Source organism: Struthio camelus, chromosome 5, assembly GCF_040807025.1.
Source record: "Struthio camelus isolate bStrCam1 chromosome 5, bStrCam1.hap1, whole genome shotgun sequence".
NCBI lineage: Eukaryota > Metazoa > Chordata > Aves > Struthioniformes > Struthionidae > Struthio > Struthio camelus.
In genome coordinates this window covers 33,730,345-33,756,692 of record NC_090946.1, presented here as the reverse complement: position 1 = coordinate 33,756,692, position 26,348 = coordinate 33,730,345, and the positions used below count along the sequence as shown (strand labels likewise).

Below are 26,348 nucleotides of genomic sequence, written 5' to 3'. Positions count from 1 at the left end.
TTTGTTGTCCAAATTCTCTTTTAATAAAGACACCAATAGCAAGATGCAGGAAAGTTTACAGATTATCTGCCTGGACTGAATGGAAACTCTGTAGCTGCTAAAACACGCGCATAATATCCCAGTGTGTTGCAAGCTCTGCAGTCACACTTCATAAAAAATCTCCATAGACTGTCTCCTGGCAGTGTCACTGCACTTCCCTTAATACAAACTGTTTTTTAAAATGCCTCTAAGGCTTTTTTTCCTCCTCTCTTCCCCCCACTCCAAAGGAAGTCTTTTGCTTTGAAAGGAGAAGAGTACTTCTTAAGTACAGACCGGTCAGTCATTAATTCAAGCTCACTGATTGGCTTCAAAGTCATTTCTTCCACTTCTGCTTTGTATCTTTAGTCTTCTTAAACTTCTTCTGTTGCTTGGGTCCTCTTACTGTTTCTAGCTTTCTCTTCTTCTCACTGGGAAATAGGAAAAAAAAAAAATCTGCTAAAATACACTGAATGCCCATTCAGCTAGGAAGCTTTTCTTGTAAAAGGGGGGAAGGTCTACACAGAAACATTTACTTCAAGTTTTCCCAAAGACAGCAGCTGGGAGAAAATATTTCAAATTTTTTGGGTCACGTAAACTGGTTCTAGAGAAAGCACTAACAAGAGTATGACCTATGTTTCCTAGCATTCTGAGATTCTTTAACCCAGTCTGAATCCCATAAGAGATTTTGACCTTTTTTTTTTTTTTTAAGCTTTCTCTTGTCATTGCTTTTCAAGATTTTAAGCTATGGTACTTGCAGGTAGTTTGTAGAGGGCATTTGGGAGTAAGAGTAACTGGAAAAAATATTACTATTGACAGTTGTAAAACTAAGCATACAATTTAATTCTTGCACTAGGTTCTGACCAGAACAAACAAAACAGAGTGCTCTTAGTAAGCACTGACAAGATCTCTCGTTTCTATAAGGTTTTCAGAAACTCAGAGCTTTCATCATTCATGAAAAGAACACGAATGCACAAAAAGTGGGATAGAGATACAGGAAAGGTTACATAATCATTTCAGCTGTGATGCACCACAGGAAGGCAAAACAAGCAGGCAAGTCCCAGCTATAATTCCCTGAGGAAAAGATGAGGAAAGACTCTGTGCTCAGCAAGGTGAAAGAAAGAAGATGAATGAAAAAGGAATTGCAGAAAGGTAGACTTAACGTTTTGCAGGCTTAGCTCTTAAATTGGAAAGAATTTTCCTTCCCTGAAAGTGTATTTTATCCTGTGTCAATATTCACAAGCTCCCATCCAGTGTTAGCTCCCAAAGCAAACAGGAGTGGAATGAGTTCTTTCTCTAAAAGTTACCCAAGAGAGAAATAGGACCAGCTTATGGCAAGATCAAGACTTCACCATGTGAACAGAAAAAAGAGCTATGATGAGCAACTAGGTTGTATGAGGACAGGACTATACTCCAGAGAGAAAACACAGAATTCACATTAGCACTCTCCTATTAGAGGAGCTGCTGAGTACCCAGTAGAGCGCTTGGGTGCTCCCACCCTGATTTCCCCAGGAAAAACTGGCAACCTATCAAGAACATTTAAGTTCATTTTATCTGCATTTTATTCCTTAGTTTCAATGTTTTGTAAAACACTATAATAAAACCAGCAGGAAAGACCAGAGAAGCCTCTGTAGAGTGAGTATTTCAACTTCCTTAACCTTTTCAAACTGACGATGGAAGCATTCTGGCCTGCTTTGCTCAGCACCTCATTCCATTCTTCATCATCACCCCGGATAGTATATCTAAGTGGAAAAAAAAAGTAAAGAAAAACTCAAGTAAAATTTCTAGCTCAAAGGAGATGCACATAAGGTAATTATACTGTCAGGCACAGGCCACCGTGTCAGTGCCCAGCCAAATCAGGATTTAGAAGTAAAAACAAAATTAGAGTGACAATGGGATATGATAGCTTGTCATGACTGTGTCAAGAGGTTCAATCCAAACTAGGTCAATAGCAACCAACAGCTGTCCCCATCCAAAGCTGGGCTGTGGCAGATGAAATTCTCTCTCAACCCCCTACTGTAAGTATCTCATAACTGTGCTTACGAAAGCCCCTCAGAAGACAAGCAGAGTGCTGAATAGAGCGCATCTTTGACAAAAGGGGAGGGGGGGGGGAAAAAAAAAAAAAAAAAAAAAAGGCCAGCAAGGTTATAACTCTCCATAGCAGCGTAGCAGTGACGTATACTTCTCCTTTGCCCATTAGCTTTCTTAAAATAGATCCTCAGTCACCACAGCTTTGAGGCTGGCAACCACAAGCAGATCACAAGTTTGTTTTCGTTTGTTTTTTTTTTAAAGCTTTGTTGGGGAGGGTTCTGTCCTTTTTCAAAAAGGAGGAGAAGAAGGTTTGTAAGGCTAAAGGCGCAGGGGCTGCAAAAAACAGGGGCTTATAAAGGACAGTTAGTTAAATTAGCAGCTGCTCTTAGACCAGCAGTAAGTTTGAATGGTATGTTTTTTCCTGCATCAATCCAGGAGAAACTGAAGGCCTGCAGGTTTCTTTTGAAAAGAGAAATTAACAATAATTGCTATTCAAGTTTATGCTCATGTTCTGTTCCCCTTGCCATGGTGTTCGAGTACTCTGAAAATGACACAAGAGTTTAACCAGGCCAAGCAGTCATATAGAAAAACTGAGTGGTTGCTCTCCATCTCAAGTTCTTAGAAATTCAGAACAGACTAGCCTTTGTTAATAGAAGGCGGAACAACACTGGACAAAACCTTTTCAAATCAAGTAGTGCCGTCTCCTCTATTAGTTTTCTATAACCTGTATTCAAAAGTGTTCAAAAGGGAATTTTGTCCCCTTTCCTCATGGGTGATAACAGAAACCTATTTCTTGACGAGGAAAAAACAAATACAGTCTGAAATGGCAAGCAGGTATGTCACACTATCAAATCTAAGAAATGGTATTAAAGCTTTTTAAAATCCCTGGTTATATTGTTTTCCTAGTATGACTGACGAGTCGCTTCAAATCGCACCCATTTTTGTCCTTACCTCAAAATAAGACAATCAAAGATTCAAAGAAGTTTTTGTTCCTTTTCCCATATTTAATAGAGATTGATCTGGAGCCAAAACAGACCACATTTTTATTCCGGCATGCTGGTACAGTAAATAGCATTTATAAGATAAAAGTGGAAAGAGGAGAGAGAGAGAGAGAGAGAGAGAGAGAGAGAGAGAGAAGGGAAAGAATCAGAGTAGCATGTGTAACTCCTGTTAGCTCAGGAAAAAAAAAAGGAAAAGACATCTGCTGATACTCGAGTTGTTGGTTCAGCAGCTCAGTATCCTATAAACTGTCTAACTCTACAGCAGTTAAAAGCATCCACGCATGCTGTAGTTAGTAAAAGCAGCTCTGTTGGGTGGTTTGTCTTCTGCGGTTTGGAGGTTTTGGGGGTTTTTTGGTTGTGGTGTTTTTTAAGAAGAGAACATGAAAATTAGCCCGAAGTTCTGCAGTACCATTTTTGCTCGAGCTGAAGACAGCTGTGCACACAGCAAAGCTGGATAGTAAACAGCAGGACCCATACATCCTTGTTTGAGGGAACTAATGACTACTTCTAGAAGCACAGGAAACTGTCAAACCGAGAACAATCCACAGACAGACAACTTGCTTTATTACTCCTACTATAAACTTATACAGATTATATACTTACATAGTTACATTACTCCATACGCAGCCAGAATCAAGGCTGCCATACAGATATGTAGCAAGAGTTCTTGCCACGAACAGTTTATTGTTTAAAAAACAGACAAAAGAGATGGAAGTAAAAAAAAAAATGCACTCAAGCTCACACCAGAGGTACCGGGGCTGAGCTGAGAACTGAACCAGTACTGACACTGCAAGCCAGCCCTAACTCTAACAGTGATTCAGTTCTACAGCTCCATAGACAGACAGATCTCACTTCGTTGCAGCCACACCAAGCTGTTGATCAGCTGTGATCTGCTTACTCACAGCCTTTTGCTTTAGTAGGCAGGTCAAAGACACCAGCAAAAAAATGAAATTCAATATGTTCAAGCTCGGGAATAGGAAAATTCATGTTTATGATGCACTTCTTGGGCACTGATTCATGGAGCGAATGCAACGGGAGAATGGCCCTGAACAGAAAAGTTCTGCTACCAAATCTATTTCCTAAGGGAAAAGAGTACAGTTTGCGTATGAAACAAAGCAGCTACAGATAGAGCTGATCAAAACTAATGGTTACTGGCTGTCAGGCAAACAATACAAAAAAAAAGTTTCATTAGAGTAGCAGCATACACTTAGCCCAAATGGCTACCGATGAAAACACTCACTGCTATTTCTCATTTGCTAATCGTTTGAGATTGTCATACTGCAACTACAGCCTTGCATACAGGTCTCAGCAAGGTGTGCTAGCACTGGTAACCACGCAACCAAACAGATACCTGGGAAAAACTGGTTTTGAGACCCATATAGATTAATTCTTACTGTGAAAGGTCCATTTCCTTCAGCCTCCCCACTTCTTGCTTGTGTTTTTCTTGGAATTCCTTTGCAGCTTCTTCCTGTAACAGGACAGCACAGCAGATGCATGAAGTTCTAAGTACAACAGTAACCATGCAATACAAGGAAAACTCCTTTCCCGCTCAAAGAGCAGTATATCCCATGAAACAAACACCAGATGATCCCGAAAAACTTCTGTCATTCATATAACTTTTTTATATAATTGGTATACATAAATACATAACTCTCAAGAGTGTAATGTGTATGTGTAATGTGTATGTGTAATACATAACTCTCAAGAACATCTTTGTAGGTTCTGAGATGCTCTATATTGCAGTTTAACAGAGCATGAATGTAAGAATGTAAGGCAAAGCTGTCATGTTTTGTAATTACCATAAAGTGACAGACATGACATGGAATTATTCCCATCCAAAAATAAGGCTTCTGTGTCCAAGGAAACTCTATGAATAGTGCATGCATGCATATTACAGTTGAGACGAAAGTTCATAATTACCAGATCGTCATTTAAAGATTTCAGTGTAGGCTCCATTACAATATCCTTTGCTGCTACCATCTGCTCCTCCACAGCCTTTTCCTGGACTGTGTTGAACAACTGGAAATGAGGTAAATCAACGTATGTGAGACTTGCTCATGTTTCTTCTAGGTTTGTGCTTCACAAACAAACAAGAAATGCTGGCTGTCCCCATAAAACTCTTGTAATCTTGCAAATATAACAGGCAGTTGTTTATTTCTGATAAACCTACATTCCACCGCACTGAAAAAAAAAGCTCAAGGCTGCTTCCTGAAGGCAGAAGCAAAATCACTTTTATAAAAAGTATTAAAAAAAAAAAAAAGTCAGCATTCAACACCACTAGCATAAATGAAAGAACTGATATTTCACAGCACGCTTTAATACAGTATCATTTGATTAACGTTTGCAGACAAAAACTTTGTATTTATTTTCTTGCATGTTATTTTCTTCAAGATTATTAAAAGGTTATTATGCTGAAGAAGTCACCTTTCAAATGAGCAACTAACACCACCCTGGAGACGCTTTGCTACCGTATCTTATTGCCTTGAGAATCTAGAGGCCCTAGGCTGCAGAAGCGATCGCAAGCAGTTGCAAGTATTTTATCCCTGTCACCATTTGGCAAGTCATCATGTTACTTACTTTTAATCACAGACATTAGGGAGAAAGAAGATCAGACCCCAAATTCTCCACTGATTTCCGTGGAGTTCAAGCCTACCTCTAAATTACCTTAGAGAAGGCTTCTTAACAAAGGTTGTGATACCACCAGTACAGTGAGTAACCACAAATAAACTGAGCCGGCTCAGCCAGCATCATGGGCTGTATACTCAGTATTTTGTTCAGCACTTTTCCACATTTAAAAATATAACACAATACTATTATTTGGGAAAACATACAATAGAAATCAATGTTATAAATACTTGCTTTTTTCCACTACGATTTTCTCCCCTTACAAATGAGTCTACAGTCAATTACTGAGGATGTGTTAAAGATATGCAACTCTGATTCAGGTTTCTGCTAGGTACCAGGCTCAGTACTGGAATTACACTTTGGCTTGATACAACCAAGACAAAGCAGGTCAAGATGCAATTACCTGGACTACTTTGCGGATGATTCTGTTGAAGAGGCCCATCAGTTGACTGCTGGGCAGTTCCACCTCCTTTTCCAGTTGCTCCAGAGATTTATGTTGTAGGCCAATCCCTAGAAGAAGGGCCTGAGGAAAGGACATATATTTCAGTTAGAGGGTTTTTCAGAGCAAATATGTAAATATAAATAACACTCTCTACTTCCCCTACATTTTGCAAAGTCCTTCCTCTACCCATGTAATACAAGGTTTCTCTGGCATGAGCTGAAGCTTTGCTCAAAAGCACTGAAGCACCTCTAAATTATTCTGTAGTTGGCAAGCATCATTCCACGTTCAGTTCAGATGGACACTTCTCTCTTGAGGTGCAGCTCAGGAGCCAGAAGGTTTTGAGGGGGTTTTAAACTATAGTTCACCCAGTATTATAAATTCACGGAGTGCTTCACTAAACAGGCAACAGAACATGATCTCTACAGATTTTATTCAAAGCAAACACAAAAGGCAAAGGAACACTACAGCCAGGAAGAACCGCAAAGATGACAGAATAAGCAATTATCAGAAGCGAAGGTTTCTTTTTAAAGATGACATAAAATGGGAAAGTACTCCAAATGCAGGAGACAGCAGGGAAGCACAAAGAAAGGTGAAGCACAGCCTGCTCACACAGTGATACATACCGACTGCGCAGCAGAGAGAGAAATATCACCCAGCTGGTTGAGAAAAAACATCCTGGCAATAGCAGGTACCATATCCATGATCAGATGATAGTCCACCATATTGCGAGAGTACATCTCTAGCCTCTTCAGGTCATATGGGATGAAAACAGATTCTAATTCAGCACGGCTGATGGCTGAATAATAAAAAGGCCATGGTGTCAGGACTGTTCTTTGTAGCCGTCCAGGATCTCAGTATTCAACAAATTTTCTTGCCACATCATTGACCAAAGGCCAACTGCCACTCCACAGGTTCACATCCCAACGCACTTCTGAACCCAGCATCCCAGGTCTAACTCTGTTATAGCCAACTCTGTTGGCTTGGCAATTCAAACTCTTTTCAGACTGATATATGTCCACGTTAGTCAAAACCGACTAACATATCGACTCAAATACATCTAAGAGACTAAAAACAGTAAGGGTTGACAAACACAATTTCCCTAGGCTTTCACTGTCTTGCACTTGGCTCTGCTGATAAAGGACTATTCTCTCACAGCAGCAACCTACCCCTTTCACCAAGGCAAAGGCATTAAAAACCCACGAGACACAAATTACCAAGTCCTCTCAAGAGGAGTCCTCGGTTAGGCACGCTGAGAATACAGCGATTTCCTTTTGAAGAGGGCTTTAAGTCAAAAGAAACTGTTAGAACTGTCCTGCCTGACCCTTTTGTAATAGGGCCTGTGCACTTCCCCCAGCAGGTACTGCATCAAGCCCAATAACATGCAGTCAGTCTCTCTCTTAGAAAGGCATCAAATTCCAATTTCCAAATTTCTGATGACAAGGTTCTCTCTCAGATCTTAAGCAAGCAACTCTTCTGTCTACTGACCCCCACTACTCAAGGCTTCCTTTTTAATTCTACGCTGGATTTGGGAGGCTTCTGTCTCCATCCACTGGATTTTGTTTTGTCGTGCCTTTAGCAGTTACAGACTCCTCTAATTTTGGAGTACTTACTTAAATCTTTCATCAAAAAACAAACAAACAAAGATAAAATAGAGTTTTCAGCAGCAGAAAATCTCCTGCTAGCTTTTACTCAGAAATACAAGCAATATTTTTGGATGTTAGGAACAAAACACAACAACTGACCAAGAGGAATTCACAGTGCTTCACAAGATAGATCACATCATGCCTGCATTTGAGAACTCTGATAAACAAAGACTTTAAACTGCAGTCTAAACTAGTATTAGGAGCCTGGATACTCACAGGGTTGTGACTGCTGTTTGATATTTTTGTTCTGTAGAATATTCAATGCCAACGAGGGAGAGAACATGCTGAACTGGTAGGAAAGAAGAGAAAGGAACCTCCTCCTAAAATCTGCAGGACCAGATGAGAAAATGAATGATTCCTGTGGATCTGTGCAACAAATATCCCAGAAGATTCCTCTCACATTAGCAAAATGAGCTCAGCTACCTTTCCAGAAGGCAGTAAGCCAAGGCTCCTGTTCCGCGTCCTCCTCGTTCAGGGTCTTCAGCATGATGCACGAATGCTCACCAGTCAGGTCGTTCTAGTAACAGAGACATGTTTCCCATCATTCCCGTGAACCTTTTGCATTCCATACTCAACTGAAGAAGGCAAAAGTCTTATAAAACAACAACAACTCACAGATCAACTGCTAATGATCACCACTATCTAAAGTATAACCCGCAAGCCTCTGCAATTTGATGAACCCCAGTGATGAGAGATTTCGGGCTTCTTCAGATAACTGCTATTCGTCAGTATTGCAAATCCCAGGTACAGCTCAAGAGACAGAAAAATAAATGGAAGAGGCAATGACATGGGAAGTGGAACATCTCTGCTCATCAGACAGCAAACACGAATTATTCTCTCCAAAAGTTCTGTAACTACTAGTGCTATTTTTAGTAAACACTTAGAAAGGCGCGAGCCAGTCTGTTCAGGGACCACTTGCATATTTTACCATTAACCATAGTAACAACCCCGAACAGCGGCATCTTTGCTCTAATTTTTTGAAGTGCAAACTAATCAGAAGACCACACTCCCAAGCCTACGACTTTAATCCTTTAATGAACTGCAGACCTAAAGAACAAAAGTGAGCATAGAACAAACAGCAAATGTAGTCTCAGAAAACTTTACTGCCGAAATCACATCTTACTGAAGTCAGTGGGAAGATGCCCAGTGATATCAATAGAGCTGGAGCTCATTCAGAAACAGCAGGCTACTTACTGGTGTCTGCCTTAGATAAACTGGCACAAACCCAGCACGCTTCCAAAACCTGGGGAAAGGCAAAGGAGAAAATGCACTGAGAAGTACAGAGCTGTTGATTTTGCAGTAATACTTACAGTCAAATGCAGTCAATCCACTGTACAAGAAAAACTGTTGAAAAGTAGGCAAAAGTTTGTAAAACACCCCACTAACTTGTGAAAATGAACATTGATAGAAACCAGTAGCAGGACTGAACCTGACTGAAATTCTAACTTACAAAAGAGTGAAAAACGATGACGACGACATCAGAAAATGAACGAGCTTTGTGTTTCAGGTAAAAAACTGACAGACATGATACAGAGCACTTGTATCCAACAGCGTTCCATGACCTCCTTTAAAAACAGGCACACAGGTTTTCATCAATAAAACCACAAACTCCTAAGGGATACCCTGGGGAAGGACTGAAGGGTTTACAGTTTGCTTCAGAGATTCTACTCCTCATCAGTGAATGCTGATTTTCCCTGGCAACTTCCAGGTTTCAAATAATCAGTTGTGTACCACAGAGAATCCTAGACTGATCAGCAAAATCCTGCTGACATTGCTTTCAATTCTCCCCTTCCCTCTTGCATCTTAGCTGTGAACTGATCCTACAATTCACTTCACTCAAAATGAGGAAGACTGGTATAAAGAAACCTGCTAAGACCAAACATATGGCATCCCACACAAGAGAAAGCAGCCAGACCCCAGAACAACAACTGTCCCTGGCAACTAGCCTCCGCAGGCCACAGGATGACTACTCATCAGCTGCACAGGATGTTGTGAATTTCGGCAGGAAGCCCAAAACGTGCACCCCATCCTCCTCCTACCCTGCTATTCTTCCTTCTTTTATCTATCTCACCACAGCTAACAGCCAAACAATTAAAAAAAAAAAAGTAGTAATCAAGCATTTTATTCTCCCCTCTGCCCCAAGAGGGACTGTTTAATAAAGTAAGACATCTGAAGCACTTGCTTTATTTACGATTAAAAGTGTTTTGCATTAACCACTAAATTCTGCTGCTTTTTTCTGCACAGCTAAACAATTCACCACCCCATTTTGGCACTAACTTCGCAGCATGCTTGCCATGAAACAAAACGGGCTACAGTGTCTGTATCTGCAATGCCAAATTACACACAGCTATCTAACATTGTTCTGAGTGGGTCAGCCACACAGTGGACGTCATGGCTCTTACTTCTTCTGCTGAACTCAGTCTGATCTCTTGTGCTAGTGTAGCACTCTACATCCTCTGCAAAGGAGGACAAGCCAGCAAGGAATTATTAGGTGACAAATGGCTGCTTTGGTCCTAGGCTAAAAAAAAGAAGTCTCCACTATTTTGAAACTGTCTCCCAAGTATGGGTCCCAACTTTCCATACTATGGGTCAGAGAGCCTCAGAAACCTAGATATTTTGTAAAATTTTAGAATATGATAAAAATGTTAGAATTTATTATAAAATTTTAAGTTTTTTATATAAAATTATATTGTAAAATGGAGATAAAGCTCAAGAAAAATTAATAAAACCAAATTATACTGATTTATTGGTGCAGTAACTCAGTTCTTCCATGGTAAGAAATGCGAGAAGCAACTGCAGTTGTTGGTGAAAAGCGTTTGCATTAGCCAGGAAACAAAAACTAACTTTAAAGTTGGCAGCAGCTCAAGCTTCTACAGGTCACAGGAAGGAGAATTTAACTTGTCTCTACTAATTACAGGTTGTTCTTACTTCTCCAGACTGGAGAAACTGAGCCGTTACTAGCAATTAAAGCTAGTTAACTTTCAGAAGGGTCACAGAGACAACCAAGACCGGTTAGCACTCAGAGGGAGTTTTTAAGAAAAACTACCCTGGCCGATGTACTAGACGGTTAAGTCCAGCTCTACTGAGCACCAAGGATAGGTCTTACAGGAGAAGAGGGCTTGGAGCTGCCCCAGATTTAGAAACAAGTGAAGCCTGCAGAGAGAAAGAGAACGTCCAAAGTAAAGCAAAGTAAAACACTTGTATCTATAGCAGTTACATTTTGGCATTGGGCTTAACTAACAAATAGAATAAAGTCTTACTTCAGTAATCTTGGGGTTAGGCCATAAGATACACCTAGGTAGTCTAAGCTCTCAGCTTGTCTCTCACTCAGTTTGAGAAGTAAAGGAGGCAAGTCTTTCCGAGGTGTCACAACCTCTTCTAACAAACTAACAGTCTGGAAGAGAAAGTAGAAATGGATTAGCAACATCCCTCACAGCAATCTGCAAATACATCTCTCATTCTGTATAATAACTAACTAAGTATGAACATTCCTTCCTTACATACAAAAATCAATATTGAGGCTTACAGTGAAAACCAAACAACTTAACACAGCAGGAAATACAAGAAATGCACTGAGCTCCATACCTCACTGCTTACAGTTGCAATTTCTTTTGGCTTCTGAATTGTTTTTTCTTCCAAACAAGGGAACTTGCCTTCATAGTACATCTGCAGCAAATTCAGAGCTCTGCTGCCATAGCCCATCTGTGAAGTAGTAACAACACATTATAAGGAAAAAGATGTATCCTTTTTTTTTTTTTTTTAAAGATAAGACAACAACATTCTCCCCTTATAAACCCATTAATGACCGTCAGCACAGAGGAACACTCAACCACCGCAAAAAGGCATTTTCTTTGCTACATAGCAGCTCCATGGGGAAGGACGCTAGAGGATACTATTGTCTGACTGAAATCACAGTGAGAATTAGAGCCCCACACGTAGTTTGGGACTGTGCAGTAATTCTCAATACTTACCTCTAGCACTCAGAAAACGACAAACACACCAGCATGAAGATTTTGTAATGCCACAATAAATATTACTGGATCTTGAGTATCGACTGCTTCTTGGGATGCTATAATGCTGTCTAGTAATGAAAGGTGCACTGGTTTGCTACCCACCCAGAGAAAAGTAAACACCCCCAACCCACTGTGGCATCTTGGCATTTCTGTGTGTCTTTAACTCAGCTCCTGACTTCACTCTGTTACTACCTCTGGCTCAGGAAGTCCCTAAGCGTAAAATGCTGGAAACCGGGGCAATCAATATGTGTTTATCCTGCTCTTAAACTCTTTCCTAGCCATTTACTATTGGCCATCGTCTCTGTTGTTTTTCTCCATACTTCAGACTTATTTACAGCAACATCCAGGGAGATACGTAATTGCAACAACCCTTTTTGCATTGAAAAAATAGCTGCTTTCCAGAAAATCTCATTCAGAAGAACCTCCAGTTAGGAGGGCTGAAGATCATCCTCTTCCTTCGTTGAGCAACTGATACCTTGCTACAATGAAAACAAAAGAAAATCCACCTCCAAAAAATATAGACATTTATCCCCCACAGTCACCATTTATTATCCACAGAAAATGCAAGGATCTTTTCAGGCCCCTTTCTACAGGGAGGAACCTATGGTTGCAGTGAACCTGCACACACCGACACTCAGTCGGTGAGACAGCAGACACATCCAAAAGAAAAAAAAAAAAAGGTAGGGAAAAGAGAAAGACATATAGCTATTATCCTCCTGAACTATGGGATCAATGCCAAAGCATTAGCTTCTCAGCAAACTATTACTATCCCCTGGAGGCGGGAGTCCGGGCTAGACAGAGCTTCAGTCTGACTGCACAGCCACTCTCATGCTACCACTGCTAACCATTAACAATAACTGGGTTTCAAAATACTTTACCCCCTGATAATCCGGATGGACTGCAATGCGAACAACACGCCCACCAGAGAGGCTCCCGAAATCTGGATCTTGGAACTGCACAAGAAACAAAAGTTAATTTAAAGAATATAGATGCATACTCTGTAAACATGCAATGAAATACATCTAGACAGCTAAATTATTCACCTGTTCTGAGATGGTCCAGGGAATAAGATCACCAGAAGCTTTCTTTCCCCTCGAAAGGCTATTCATGATAGACTGGCGAGAGATCTCTCCCTCCATGCACACCTGCCAGAAAAAGGTAAAAGACTGTGAGTAGAGAGAGAAACTGTTTCCTCCTACAGTCACTCCACTACAGCAGAATCAACATTTATACTCAGTCACAGAGTCCACTAGGCAGTACTTGCGCTGAGGCAAAAACCCAAATGTCAGATGATTGCTCAGCAACAGGATGAGCAAACGTGTATGTACCAACAACCAGGCTCTTTTCCTAAAGATATCATCTCAAAAGCACATCAGCAGGCCAACCAGGCACATCTGAAACAGCAGGCATTACAGTACAGAAGCAACAGAAGCCTGAGGAGATTCTAGTATAGAAAATGCACTACGCATCTTCTGTTGTCTGTCGAAAGCAATGGTGAAAGCTTGTCCTCCCAGTACTTCTCTTCAACTTTTCGTATATTTCTTCTGTGTGTGTTTTGTTTTTTTTTAAAAGAAATAGATTTAACTAGCTCCACTGAACATAGGTAATTAACAAATCATCAAGAAGGAAGAAGCAGATAGTCAGAGATATAACAGTCAAGGACTGAAACATTTCTATGTCTCTCAGCATTCATGTCTGAGCAGTTTGTATTTTTGCAGTATTGCTGCAAATAAAGAGGAATGCTAAAGACATGGGATAAGCAGGGTGAACTAGTGAACCAACTTTCCTTGATCGGAAGCTGAATTGGGAGGACAAAGTAATTTTTTGAACCAGTAGTTCAGCTCTTCAGAGGGCTTCTCAGCACAAACATATTGTGAAGGCTGGAAGGTCTATGCAAAAGAATCAGCATCATCGTGCAATTGCATAGCAATAAGTGTTACCAAAAAAAGTAACAAGCGTGGCCTTTATGCATTCTTGTAACACGCTCAAAAACTACCACCTACTCCTAAACAGCAGACTGCCGTCTCCCAGTGTATCACCGCTTCATTATTGAACAGTTCAGTTTATACACACGTGCAGCTCTCTCACCTGAACAACAGCAAGTACTTCTGGCAATGAATTCTGGGTAGGTGGAACAGGGGGCAGAAGGCAAAAAAGATGATGGGCAGGTGCATCAGATAGCATCTGGAGGTCATTGGGAGAGTTCTGGAGGGTAAATACATATCAGAAAGCTGAAGAATTATTCCAGGAGAAGAGCTTCAAAAATCCAGTGCAACGTTGGTAGCTGAACTCTAAGCCATACTCCAGCTTCTGAATTTAGGGCTATTAAAAAATTTACAACTAGTACAACACTGATGGATAAAGCAGCTCACATGGCGAGTCATGGCTGTTATACTACCAGATAATACTATTTTGCACAGGTGAAACCTCTTGCTTTCACATGCATGGGACTGGACTTCCTATTTTTATATAGCTATGTTTCTCTTAGTTTATGGGACCTGGAATAAATTTTTATTTTGAAGTGTCAGAAATTTAGGGCTCAGTACTTCAGTACTCACTGATTTCACAAGCCATATTTAATGGTCACCCATGGTCCGAAACCCCGAGATGAATTTTCATCACTCCTATCGATAGTACAACGTTACTACTCGTTTGGTTAATTTGAGGCTACCAAAAAGCTGTAAAGACAATTGTGAAAGAGGGCTCATCACTGATATCATTCTGAACAAGCTCCATACAAGTATAAGTTCATCTAGAATTTAGTCTCCAGGATTTCTCAGACACTACAGATACTACAAATATTACAGGTATCTGTAAATCTAGCTAGGTTGAGGCAGAGATGTCCTCAAAGTAGAGAGAATTTAAATCTGCATGAAACAAGAAGCACCTGTAGCTGTCCAGAAAACTCAGTTAAGTCAATTCAATTAGACTGTCCTAAACTAGCAATGCTCCGTCTGCAAAACTCCTAGCTGAAATTTTGACGGAAGTAGCACAAACTTTACTTTGTAGTGTGAAGCCACATAGAGAGCCACCAGTCTCTGCAGAAAAACTTCCGATGCTTTGTGGTAACAAAAGAGCGTGTCTCTATTTACATAATATCTAAACAGAAGGGTTAAGGAAACAACTTAAACCAGAAAAAGACAAGCTCCTTGTTGGTTTAGTGGTATTTTCCACGCAGCCTTAAGCTACATGCTGGATAGTGCTCTTACACTCTACACTGTCTACAAGAATGATTTTGGGCAGTGTTCATCATCTTTCCTCTTTAAAGCTAAATCTTTCATAACTCAGACAAGGACTTCCCTCCATTCAACCCTCCCTTAAAACTGTCTCTCTGATAAGACTGAAGTTTGCTAATGCCCCGTTAACACGCGCCATCAGTCTTACAGGGCAGTGGTAAGAGCTCTACTCCAGAAGAGTGGAGCATTTTTCTGGCAAGAGATCAAGTTCTGAGGTTATCACATTGGTGGGAGAACCCATATTCATCCTCACAGATAACAGTGGGTCAGTGCAAGACTGGGACTCTATACTGTGGTAAGGAGACGACCTTCCTCATACTAACTGAGCCACACTGGAATCTATTAACTCTTAAGAACATATATTATTTAAGTCCCTAAGCAGGGTGGTCATCGCAAGTCAATCCAGAGTTAGGAAAGCCAACAGCAGAAAACTGTGATCACCATCCACAGTCTTAAGTCAAGTCGCTGCCAAGCAGGGTGTTTAATCACCATTCCAGGGCCCAAAACAGATTGAACTGAACTACAGTACAGAAAGATAAACTGGACTATAACATATGTCAAGAAAACCAGAAAACTGCATGGGCCTAACAAATGGAAGCCACTGTTAATCAGCTTGTAAAAGCCTTCTTCACCTGAAAGCAATGTATTTTATCAGAGAACATTTGAGCAAGGATACAGGTCACAGGTCTCAGGCAGTGGGCAGCCAGAGATGATTCTGGTGATGTTGAGACAGTCCAAACACAACAGGTCATTTAGCCACTTTTCAACAGGGTCGCCAGGGGCATATCTAATTGACTCATGGAGGGAGACTTCATGCAACGTACGAGCTGCAAAGAGATTTCAGAGAAGAACCTTTAGCATTCAAAATTACAGTTAGCAAAGCATAGGATCAGCGTCCTCCGAAGGGCTCCCAGGAGATGAGAAGCACACCTAAACGTGAACAAAGCAGAAGGCAATCGAAAAGTAACTGCTCTGACTGGAGCCTTCAGCCTGTATCCTCATATTACCTAGGGAAGCAGGCAGAGCAATCATTACTTGCGTGGCTTTCATCCCCTAAAAGCCTGTACAGCCGAAAACGACGAGGACAAAGTTATGAGGAGAGTTCCTTCATGCTCCAATACCACTACCTTCCTACAGCTGCAGAGTACAACACAAGGGATACCCACAGTGCTTTCCAGTCAGCAGCACTGGTGCTCATGGGTATATACTGCAGCCCAAAATACAGCGGAGTACCTGAGGCGAGTTTAGCCGTAGCTGTAGATTTGTTCTCTGCTGTCACGGAGACCTGGGCTTGTGCACTCTGTTGCCGGAGCTGCTGAATGAGCTTCAGAGATAACGATCGACCAGTTCCCTCGTACCTGAAAAGCAGAGGACGAAAGTCTGAAACAAATACCCAAATAGCAATCCTGAGCTATGGGGAAGCTCCAGCATAGAACTAAGCTACCTTCTCTGCCTTCCAGAGCTACGTGCCTTTTTGAGGCCTGTGAGGGCCTCCACCATCTGTGAGAATTGTTGCCTTTGATGTTCTTGCGCATGTAGCACAGGGCAGCCTACACTAGCACTTTCTTAATCTCACTGTATTGGAAGAAAGATGCTAGTCTTCCTCCTCTCCTAACAGGCCGCAGAATCTTGTTTATATATTTGCTTCTCGTACCAGAAGACAACCGGTAAGACAATACTTAATGAATCTGCAATGGAACCAAAGGAAAGCAACGTTTTCAAGAACTGACTCTTAGTCGTTGTAAAGAGTAGTTCCACAAGAGATCAATAATTACCAAAAACAGATAACCTGTTCTGAGAGCGTGTAATTTAAAAAAAAACAAAAACAAAAACAAAAAAAAACAGGTTTTGTAGGTAAGAAATAGTCCACTGGCATTGCACAACTGGTTTCCCAGGAAGATAGCGGCTGCTCAAGCCTTACCCGTTTATTGTAGAAGCCATGAAAACAAGGTAAGGGCCGAGCAGATTTTTCACCATGGGGAGAGGGATGGCAGCAGCTTCATCAATCACAACAAGTTCAGCTTGACCCAGTTTCACAGAATCAGCAGGGTGTATGTACTGCAAGGAATGAGAGGACACAGTCACTGTCAAAACCAGCTATATCTGAGAGCTAAGAAAACGTCAGTGGCCAAGCTGGAGCCCTGAGCAGCCATTTGTTGTCCCTGACCAACACATCAGAAACTGAGACATGAGAAAAACAGCTGGGAGACGTGGAGAGGATTCATGCTACCCTGCAAGGACAGGGTCGCACATTTTACCTTGCAAACCGCCACACATTTGTTTATACAGATCAGGACAGTAAAGGAAATTAATCACTATGAACGTGTGCTCTTCCATCACAGTTGTCTGAATCCTTTGTTTCAGAAAAGAATCCAGAAGCACTTAACAAGAAGCCTTTGTAATCCACAAGTTATTCACAGAGAGAAACAAAATACTGTATTTATGAAAGTCACTCACCAGAAGAAAGGTCTGCCTTAAAGCAAAATCAATAAATACAGTTACACATCACGTAAAATGAACATGTTTGAAATTAAAACAGCTAAAAGAATCAGTAAAGACACTAGAAATGAACAAAAGTAGAAAGGCAAGAGCGCGAGAGGCCTGTTACCTGAATGGTCTGTCTGTGCTCCTTAAACACGTTCACTCTGACAACAGCCTTGTTAAACTCAGGGTTTAAAGACTGAATAATCTCATAATCTAGATGTTCCTGAAAGAAGACACTGTTATGAACAAGCCAAGAGCTAAGAAAATTATTATTCTGAAGACAATAAGTTCACTACGCATACTCTGTTACTTCAGATTCTAACAAGTCATTTACAAATTCTTGTAATGAAAGCTTCAAAAGTCCTAAATTGAGAACTGACTTGCTTCTGCTAAAAACCGTCTGTCTCCATACAGCAAGAAACTGATTTTCCCAGCTTACAAATATGGAAGAAAACACGACTGTACTATGATTCACTTTTGCAGAACATCATTTAAGAGGTTGTCAGGGCAAGAGCTTGTAGTTAATATATATAACACATAGATTGTATGCCATGTAATATATAATAAATATATAAATATAATATATAGATATATTATATAAAAATGCAGTATTCGCTTTAAGCTTATATATACATATATATAAACACAATTTACAGATGAGATGTAAAATCCATGCTAAATAACACCTCTACAAAAGTATTGTGAAAGAGTCTGTTCTCCTTACCTGATATTGCAGTGCATCAAAGCCTTTAAATACAAACTCAAAGAGAGTGTGAAGGTTATCAGGGCTGGGAGATGTGACAAAGATATTGGAGTAACTGCACAGGAAAAAAAAAAAAAAAATCAGGTGTTTAACTCCTTTTCTAGCAAATTTTCCATATACACACAGACACAAAGGAGATTTTTTTCATTAGAGGAGGTTTATTTAATTAGCCAAACAGTGCAATCATTTAGATACTTATCACACCTCTTCACGTGTATCTTGATTTTTAAAGACTGAGGATTTACTATGAAACAGGAAAACTTGAATATCGTTGTATATTGGCCACCAAATGATGTAAAAAGAATCAAAAGGAGGGATGCAGGACTGGAAATGATAAATACGTTCCAATCCTGTCATCGCTTTTTTAAATTTATGGGTGCAAATAAAGCCTGGGAGATGGGGCCATCACTCACCCAAAAGCTACTGCTCCAGCAATAGCCAGCCCCAAAGCAGCAGATTTACCACGTCCCCTGGCTGCTGTTAATGCCACAGTGCTCCTTAGCGTCTTCTCAGAAATGGCTTCAATAAATTTCAAAACTGCTTTTGCCTAGTAATCAGAAAAAAAAAAAAAAAAAGAAAATGAAAAGCAGCTGTGTTTAAATGGCTTTCAGCATTACTTAATCTTATCACTAATGCATACCTTCTTTCCTAGAATGCGAAAAAAGGAGAAGACAAAACAGGAGAGCCAGACATTCAAACCCACAAAAATAATGTGTAAGAAATAGTAATCTTGATCCACTGAGTTCTTGAAACAGGTTACCTCAGAACACAGATCAGGAACCAATAAAGCAATTTGCAATTACTATTCTCGTGCCACTGCCCACAGAATATAGTCAGCAAGACAGGAAGAGACACGCTGGGGAGCTGCCAGGGGCGGAAGATGAGCGTGTCCGAGCAAGTAGGAAGGCTCTTACTACGAAAGGGTTTAAGAAGTGCCCAGGTCTGGGAGCCACCAGGCTGAACTGCAACTTCTCAGGGGATGCTTTGGCACAGGGAAGATAATCACAACAGGACCTTCATTTACACTAGTCAGTGACTCTCCAACTCGGGTAAGAAAAGTGTCAGGGAGGCAGGAACGGGGGCACATTAAATCGTGGCATGGACCGTCAACTCTGCAGAACTGAACTGAACAGAAACTTCGTGTTAAGTCACCTACTTATTTCAAACTTACTTCCAATTTCTCTCTTCCTAAGATGTAAGATCAACCCCGTCAACAGTCACACTCTTAGACGTGATTACACGCAAGAAGAGACACAAACATCAGCACCTGGAGTTCTCTCTCAAGCACAAAGCATCCCAACTTTACACATCCCACCAACCTGATCCAGAGTTTTACAGCCATCCACCAAAACTCCTACAGGTTGTGTGTCCTGCAGGCTTTCCTTCAGCTCTTTCAGCTCTAGATCCTGGGGCCGGAGACTGTCTTCCTACAAGCATAGGATTTACCACAACAGGATTAACAAGAGACACCTCAGCGCAGCTGCCACATACTTTATCAGGCAGAGGAAGATAACTGAAAGAAAATGTTACCCCAAGTTGAATATACTCCCTAGGGACAAGAAAGTTTGAATGGCTGGACAGATATTTAACACTAACTTCAATGCATTTTCAAGAGAATGGTTACACAAGAGGTGGTTATCCCGCCTTCCCCAAGCTTGGAGGAAAAAAGTGAAGAATTTTCAGTACATGGTGCTGTAGAGTGGCTAGAAAGAAGAGGCAACGGGCAGAAGCTTTCTGCAGAATTTAATTCATCTTTAAGTCTCCAGGCTAAGCCAAAATTCTAGCATCCTTATGGAACCTGTTATAGGGGGTGCACAACTGCCATTTAGGTAGAAAAACTACTGCAGCAGCCATGAGATCAGTCTTCAAACCAACGTCAAGATTTTCAAAGCCAATCAATTAATGCAGACACAAAAGCAGTCAATTTTAAATAGGAATTGATTCTGTATTTCCTAATTGTTACTGAAAATTCCAAAGGCATCGGTCCATCTCATCCAATAGGTAAGCATTCGTGCTGCTGTCAACATCATCATAATGCTAAGGTGTTTTTTTAAACATCAATCCTCTTTTAAAATACTAAGAGCTGTCTCTGACGGAACCTACGTTGGTATCTCTTCACCCCCACAAAACAGCTGAAAAGTTTGAAGATTTGTATTTAAAATTGGTTCCATCTGACTTTACTCTGCAATTGAAAGTGGCAAAAGGATATATTTCCGAAGTGCAAGCCGTATGTCTGCCTTACAGTCGGTGAATGTGTTCTGAGATACAGCAAGCATAACTCACAGTCAGAAAGTCAAACAAATAGCACAGCTTCAAGGAAACAGGTAACTCCCAAACTCATAATACGTTTCTTTCCAAAGTGTTTTCCCACCCTGCAACCCCTGAAAGGTCTTTTCATTTATCTTCTCCCAGCTGCTCATCAGCTTTTTATCTCTCCGTGCACTTCTGAAACAGCAATCACAGTGAATTAAGCTCTACCTTGCTAGGCTAAATGGCAACACAGCAAAACCAACAAATGCAGATAAGTATGAAAAAAGCAGAGACAGACAAAAAACAATAGGAAAAGAAAAAATAGCTTCCCACATTTCATCCACATGTGGTATGATATTCGCTGCAGAACATTTTTCTTCCTTTCTGTAAGATCACTATTTGATATCAATTAGGATGAAAGGAAAGTTTCATATTTATTAAAGCTTGAATGCAATGTTCAATTCAGACCTCTTTCTCCCAATGAAAAGTTGCTGACATTGCTTACTGACCTGCGACTGCGGTGGAACGGGTGTAATGTTTGCAACATGAGTGGAGATGGGCAAGATATTCAGCTGATCGTCAATCACGATGCAATTCTTGCAAGAGGCCAGAGACAGAATAAATCTGTGCAGTCAAGCAAAGGCAACTCAGTAAAAAGCGCTGGCAACACTACCGCATCCTGGTTATTTTGTCCTCACCTCTCAACCCAAACACAGTATTTACAGCTAGTTCACAGCCGGGCTAAGACAAATTCACACCGTTGCTAGTGTGCCTGTTAACATAAAATCAGGAGGGTCTATACAGAAGAGACATCCACTTACCAGGATGCCTCTGAAGACGACTACTAACTTAAGGTGATCTACCAAGAGATCCGAAAAAGTGACTTCTAACTTCTACCTGGGAGGTAGCTATATAAAAGTGAAAGACTTGAACCCTCAGTCATTGTGACAAATGCGGACTCCCATAGACTGCAGATAGTGCTAGATTCTTTATCATTCTGCGTTTATTCCTCACATCACATAACCACCATCTGCATGCTAAAGAACAAATTCTGCACTTTTCCCGCGGGCTGGGCTCACTCGGTAAGAGCACCTTTGCAAGAAACTATTATAAAACCACAGAGATGACCTCACATTGAACAGTTTCATGTTTTATCATGGTACAAGAAGTCTCTGAATTTCTGTTCAACTGAAGCACATGCTTCTACAGAGAATTTCAAGAAACGGCCTCAGAACACTTTACAAACGCTAACACATTTGGAGCTACCTGCATATCCCTCGTATACAACTCCTCCAACGACTATTCATTTCCAGAACAGAACATAAAAACTTCATTAAAGCATCCAAAAAGCCCTATTTCTAATACAAATGTGAAGGAAGCTTTCCTGATTATGAAAACCAGATTTTGTTCTAGATGTCCTTTCCGGGCATGCAGATATATTAGCCTAGACATTTTACGCTCTTAATAACATACCTTTCATTAAACCTTCCTACTACATCCTGGTGTGCCTCTGTTCTATAGCGAGAGTGTACATCCTGAAACAAAAAGAAAAAGTTGGGCCACAGAAAAAACAGCATCTAACTGTAAAGCGTATAAGAGTACTACTCATGGAACAATGCAACGACTTTTCCACTATGGACTATGAACTCCCTCGCCATCAACACTGTGCCCCAGACTAAAGGCTCTGCTTTCTGCTTGATGTGAAATATCCATGTTTTCCAAATACTTCTTCAAAAATTACTTTTCCCACCAATCGTCACAACGGCCTTATTTGCTCTTGCCCAACTTAAACATCATTTCTGCCAGGTACAGAACATTTCAAGCACTTCAGGGATGCTAGGAAAAAACAGTCTATTACTTAAATTTATGTACTGGCATTATTACTAGCAGAAATAGTTCCTGCTCTACAGGTAAGTATACTCAATGTGAATAGGTCACGTTTTAGAAACGTCTCCCAAGTGTGAAGCTAACTTCTCACTTAGCATCAGGTTGCAAAACACCAAAGGATCTACTACACTTAATTTTGTTATATGGGCTGATAGCTTTAATGCTTTCCAACACTATAGTCACAGAAAAGAGTAGAGTTATATTTGGGGTGACGGGTGTTTCTTCCTCATAACCTAGCAGCCAGTCAAGATATGTAGTTTGACATCAATGCCTAAACATAAGACACACATCCAGTGGTAAATGAATAAAGGAGCAGGAAAGATGATGGAAGGAAGATCATAGCCCATAATCAAAGTTTAAAAAAAAAAAAAAAAAAAAGGCACGCAGCTTTGGCATGAAATATCCACCTACGTAAAACAGGCACATTAGTTCAAACATACCATGGTCATTGTATAGAGCTGCTTCAACGAGTTCATAGTTCGCAGGAGAATCACCACAATTCCACCCCCTTCTACTGTTTCAACAGTTCTAGCTAGCAGGTTTGGAGTCAAGGCTTCAAAATCCTAGGAAATAAATAAAACTTCAAAGTTGCCTAGAGTCTCTCAATGTAGCTAGCACTTATTAAAAGGAATGGAACAACCAGAAGACGTTATTTCTCAAAGTTTAATTCACATCTAACATTTGCATTAACCAATTTACCACTAAAATTCTAACAATAAGCCTGTGTTACCATCGGAAAACTTACAAGAGATGCACAGGGCCACTGTTACTGAAATAACAGAAGCAACATATACTACGCCTGCAGCATTTAACCTGAAAGCAATTGGTACTAGCGCTACGCCCTTCTTAAGTTAAAAGCTTAATTCCTTACCTGCAGTACACACATGCCGAAAGTGTTACCAAGAATCTTATGAGTCTCATTGTAATAGCAGTAGCGAATGTTTGTGGCTGCTATAAATAACTCAAAAGGATCATCATCTTTTATGTTCAAAGTCCCACTTTTAATCTTCTTCTGTAGCTGTCTCATTCTCTTCTTCCGGTGGCTAGAAAACAAAATTATATAGGGGTTGTCTGGGAAAAAAGTTTGAGAAGGCTGTGCGTGAGAAGACTCATATTAGACGAGTCTAACAGAAATTCAGACTCCAAGGAAAAATCTTGGATCACGTGTGTTGAACTCATGAACTGTTCCCCATGAGCCTTCAGGCCAAAGTGGTGGAAATCACACAGAGGCAGTTGTTTCTGCAAGAAGTCACTTGTTTTGACATCCAAGTCACTACAGGAAACGTCTCCTTCTTGACTTTGTGCCCAGACCGTAGGCATGCACAAAAATCTAGCAACTAAAATTTTAAATCCTTTTTCAAACCAGAAAGGTCCTAATGTCTGGCCCACATTCAATCCCAAATATCAATGAAACTAGAAAGGTGAGGAACTAAGATGGAGGAAGGCATCGGTCCAGGACAATTGAGTGAGCGTCACCACTACAGCAAGAAACCAGAAGCAACTAGGACTGATATCCACTGCGGTTTTTAAGTCAAACATTAGCCCTAGAAGACCAAACTTTCTGTAGCTCCTCCAAGAACTAACCCTGTTTCTCGTGACAGCTGAACCACGTGACCTTCATTCCAGCAGACCTGCTATGAAGCTTTTGCTTCAAACAGAGCACTCAAGACTTCTACCACAGCACGAGATACAAGATATGTCTTACCTACTAAAGCCCAGCTCCTTTTTGTAACACCATAAGACAGAGGGTCTGGCTTTTACAGTTGCTTTAGATAACATGTGGTGAAGTATTACCACCTGCCAAAACAAACATTCATAAACAACTGTATTCACAGGCTAACACCAGGGAGCAAAATATTTTTCTGTTTTCGATTTTACAGCCCCATTATCTACCAGCCAATCCTGTACAAAAGAGAACGATCATTTGACACATCGCGAAGGTTAAATTTTTGTTTCTACAGCCCAGTATAACAACTGCCTTCTCCACAGCAGCATGACACTGATGACATGGAATTATACCTACCGCTATCTTTGCGTTCCTCTTTAGCTGAACTGGTAACTGCACAAACAGAAGCTGATTATTCCAGGCTAAATGCAGATCCTTGCATTTCTCTCTGCGCTAGACTTCACCCAGTGTTTCAGATTGCTTCTAGAGCTGGACAAGTTTTCATTTTGAGTTTTAATCCTCCCATGTACTCGGCAATCTGCCCCAATTTTATGTAGCGTGCAAATTCAGGAAGTATATTTGCTGTTTTGGCATCCAATACCTTAATGGAAATACTGAATACAACCAGACTCAGGATATGTCCCTTCATTACTCACAGTATGGACCTGGCCACCTTAACAGCAAATCAATGATTCCTTTCTGTAGATAGTGTTGTTCAATCGGTTTAGCTCCATTACAATAATTAAAAAAAAACCCAAAACATATTTCCCTTACTTGAGTATGAAAATATTGCACAAAGCAGTACTGGATATTTGTCAAAAAAATCAAGGTATCTAACACGCTCTTCTATCTACAGAGATGGTTATATTGTTAAAAAAAAAAAAAAGTTATTGGTCTAACATGAACAATTACAGACAGTCTTTGCAGGCACCTACTCAACTCATTAATTTGCAGGTATTTAACATATTTATGCATAGCTCGTTTTAGTTTCCAGGGACTGAAGCTCAGAGAGTCATCTTATCTTAAAACAAGTTACAGTTTTTACCCTGCTGTTCTTCCCTGTTCCACTCGGGGGGGGAGGCGGGAGGGAGGGACTGAGAGAAGTTTGGAGGAGAAAGGAATTCTTTTCCATGTACCGTTACCAGGTCCGCCCAGCCCGAATTTTAGCGGGGTGACATTTCCAAGATGACTCACTGAGCGAAACATAGCTTGAGTGACAAAACTGTACCCTCTTTTTAACTTGACGTGGATATGAAAGAAGCTCCAGCTCCAAGCAATTAAATAACCTTTTCTCCCCTTAGAAAGGAAAAAAAAATCCTCTATTTGACTCTTCTACTAAGAACGCCTCTACTTGTTTTTATTTAACCTTTGCGAGGCTCTTGAACGAGAAGAGTTTAACATTAAAGCCTCCTAAAACATTTCTGCTATTCGTTAATGTTTCTGCATCATGGATCTGCCCGACCGGGGACATCACGCTCGGTTACCTCGTACACGCTATAAGCTTAGTCATGCCGTCATTTTTTTTTTCGTTGTTTGGTACAATTTTAAGACCTGACCAACAAAGGAATAAAACGTAGCTGGAGATTGCAGGACATCAGCTCTTCAAACAGGATTCCTCGCTGCCTGGTTTTAAGCCAGCACTTCCCTTCCAGCCCTGCAAGGCAGCACGCCTGTGCCGCTGCGGGGCGGTGGGAGGGGGAGGGGGGGTACCTGGTCTTTGCCGCGGTCGCCGACCACGACGAAGAGGCCCCGGTGCCGCTCGGCCACGCCGTTCTCGATCAGCACCCGAATGCGGTTGTCCACCTTCCTGCGCTGCATGGCGGCGCCGGGCTCCCTCCTTCCCTTCTCCCGACCGCCCACGCGGGCAGAGCCGCCAACGGCTCCCGGCGCGCGCGCCGCACCGCACCGCACCGCGCCGCACAGCACCGCACCGCGCCACGTGGGGGCGGCGCGAGCGCAGGGCGGGCGCGCGCGCCGCTGCCGAGCCAGGACCCCGGGCGGGGGCGGCGCCGCGGCTGCCCGCGCCGTTCGCCTGCGCCGCTGCCGGGCCGGGCCGCCGCGGCGGCGGCGCTGGGGCTGCTTGGGCGCGTTGCCCGCTGCAGCCGGTGCTAAGGGCAGGCCCCAGCACGCAACCTCTTTCATCGTTTTATTTTGGCAGGAGGTTTATGAACTTAAGACCCTTGGCTTTGCTGAAGCCCTTCATAGCGCTTGAGAGGCTGAAACGGGCTCCTCGAGGAAGGCGGAGCCGGGGCGGCGGGCAGCTGCCCCGAGCTGCTGCCCGCCGAAGGTAAC

General features: G+C 41.5%; 1 protein-coding gene across 2 annotated transcripts; it reads right to left on the bottom strand.

Moving 5' to 3' along the window:
* Positions 1-26,045, bottom strand: NAT10 (N-acetyltransferase 10). Of its 2 annotated transcripts, XM_068945442.1 has the most exons (28): positions 25,767-26,045; positions 24,096-24,187; positions 23,262-23,433; positions 22,831-22,953; positions 21,977-22,038; positions 21,013-21,127; positions 19,573-19,680; positions 18,667-18,800; positions 18,215-18,308; positions 17,615-17,713; positions 16,928-17,064; positions 16,240-16,364; positions 15,683-15,833; positions 14,773-14,869; positions 13,859-13,975; positions 12,814-12,915; positions 12,649-12,723; positions 11,343-11,459; positions 11,018-11,151; positions 8,952-9,000; positions 8,181-8,274; positions 7,974-8,084; positions 6,738-6,910; positions 6,076-6,195; positions 4,968-5,066; positions 4,442-4,515; positions 1,674-1,757; positions 1-446 (listed from the first exon to the last, which is right to left on the bottom strand). In XM_068945442.1, the coding sequence occupies exons 1-28, from the start codon at positions 25,872-25,874 to the stop codon at positions 353-355; spliced, it is 3,060 nt and encodes a 1,019-aa protein (XP_068801543.1). In that variant the 5' UTR covers positions 25,875-26,045; the 3' UTR covers positions 1-352. The 2 variants fall into 2 exon arrangements, with proteins under 2 accessions (XP_068801543.1, XP_068801544.1); XM_068945443.1 differs by lacking the exon at positions 24,096-24,187 and having other exon boundaries at positions 25,767-26,029.
* Positions 26,046-26,348: the final 303 nt, after the last annotated feature.

Coding starts and splice junctions, on each gene's coding strand:
- NAT10 (XM_068945442.1), bottom strand. CDS start 25,874: ATGCAGCGCAGGAAGGTGGACAACCGCATTCGGGTGCTGATCGAGAAC. Junction 18,309..18,666: donor GCTGGAGCAGTAGCTTTTGG/GTGAGTGATGGC, acceptor TTTCCTGTGCAG/TTACTCCAATATCTTTGTCA. Junction 5,067..6,075: donor TCATCCGCAAAGTAGTCCAG/GTAATTGCATCT, acceptor CCTCATTTCCAG/TTGTTCAACACAGTCCAGGA.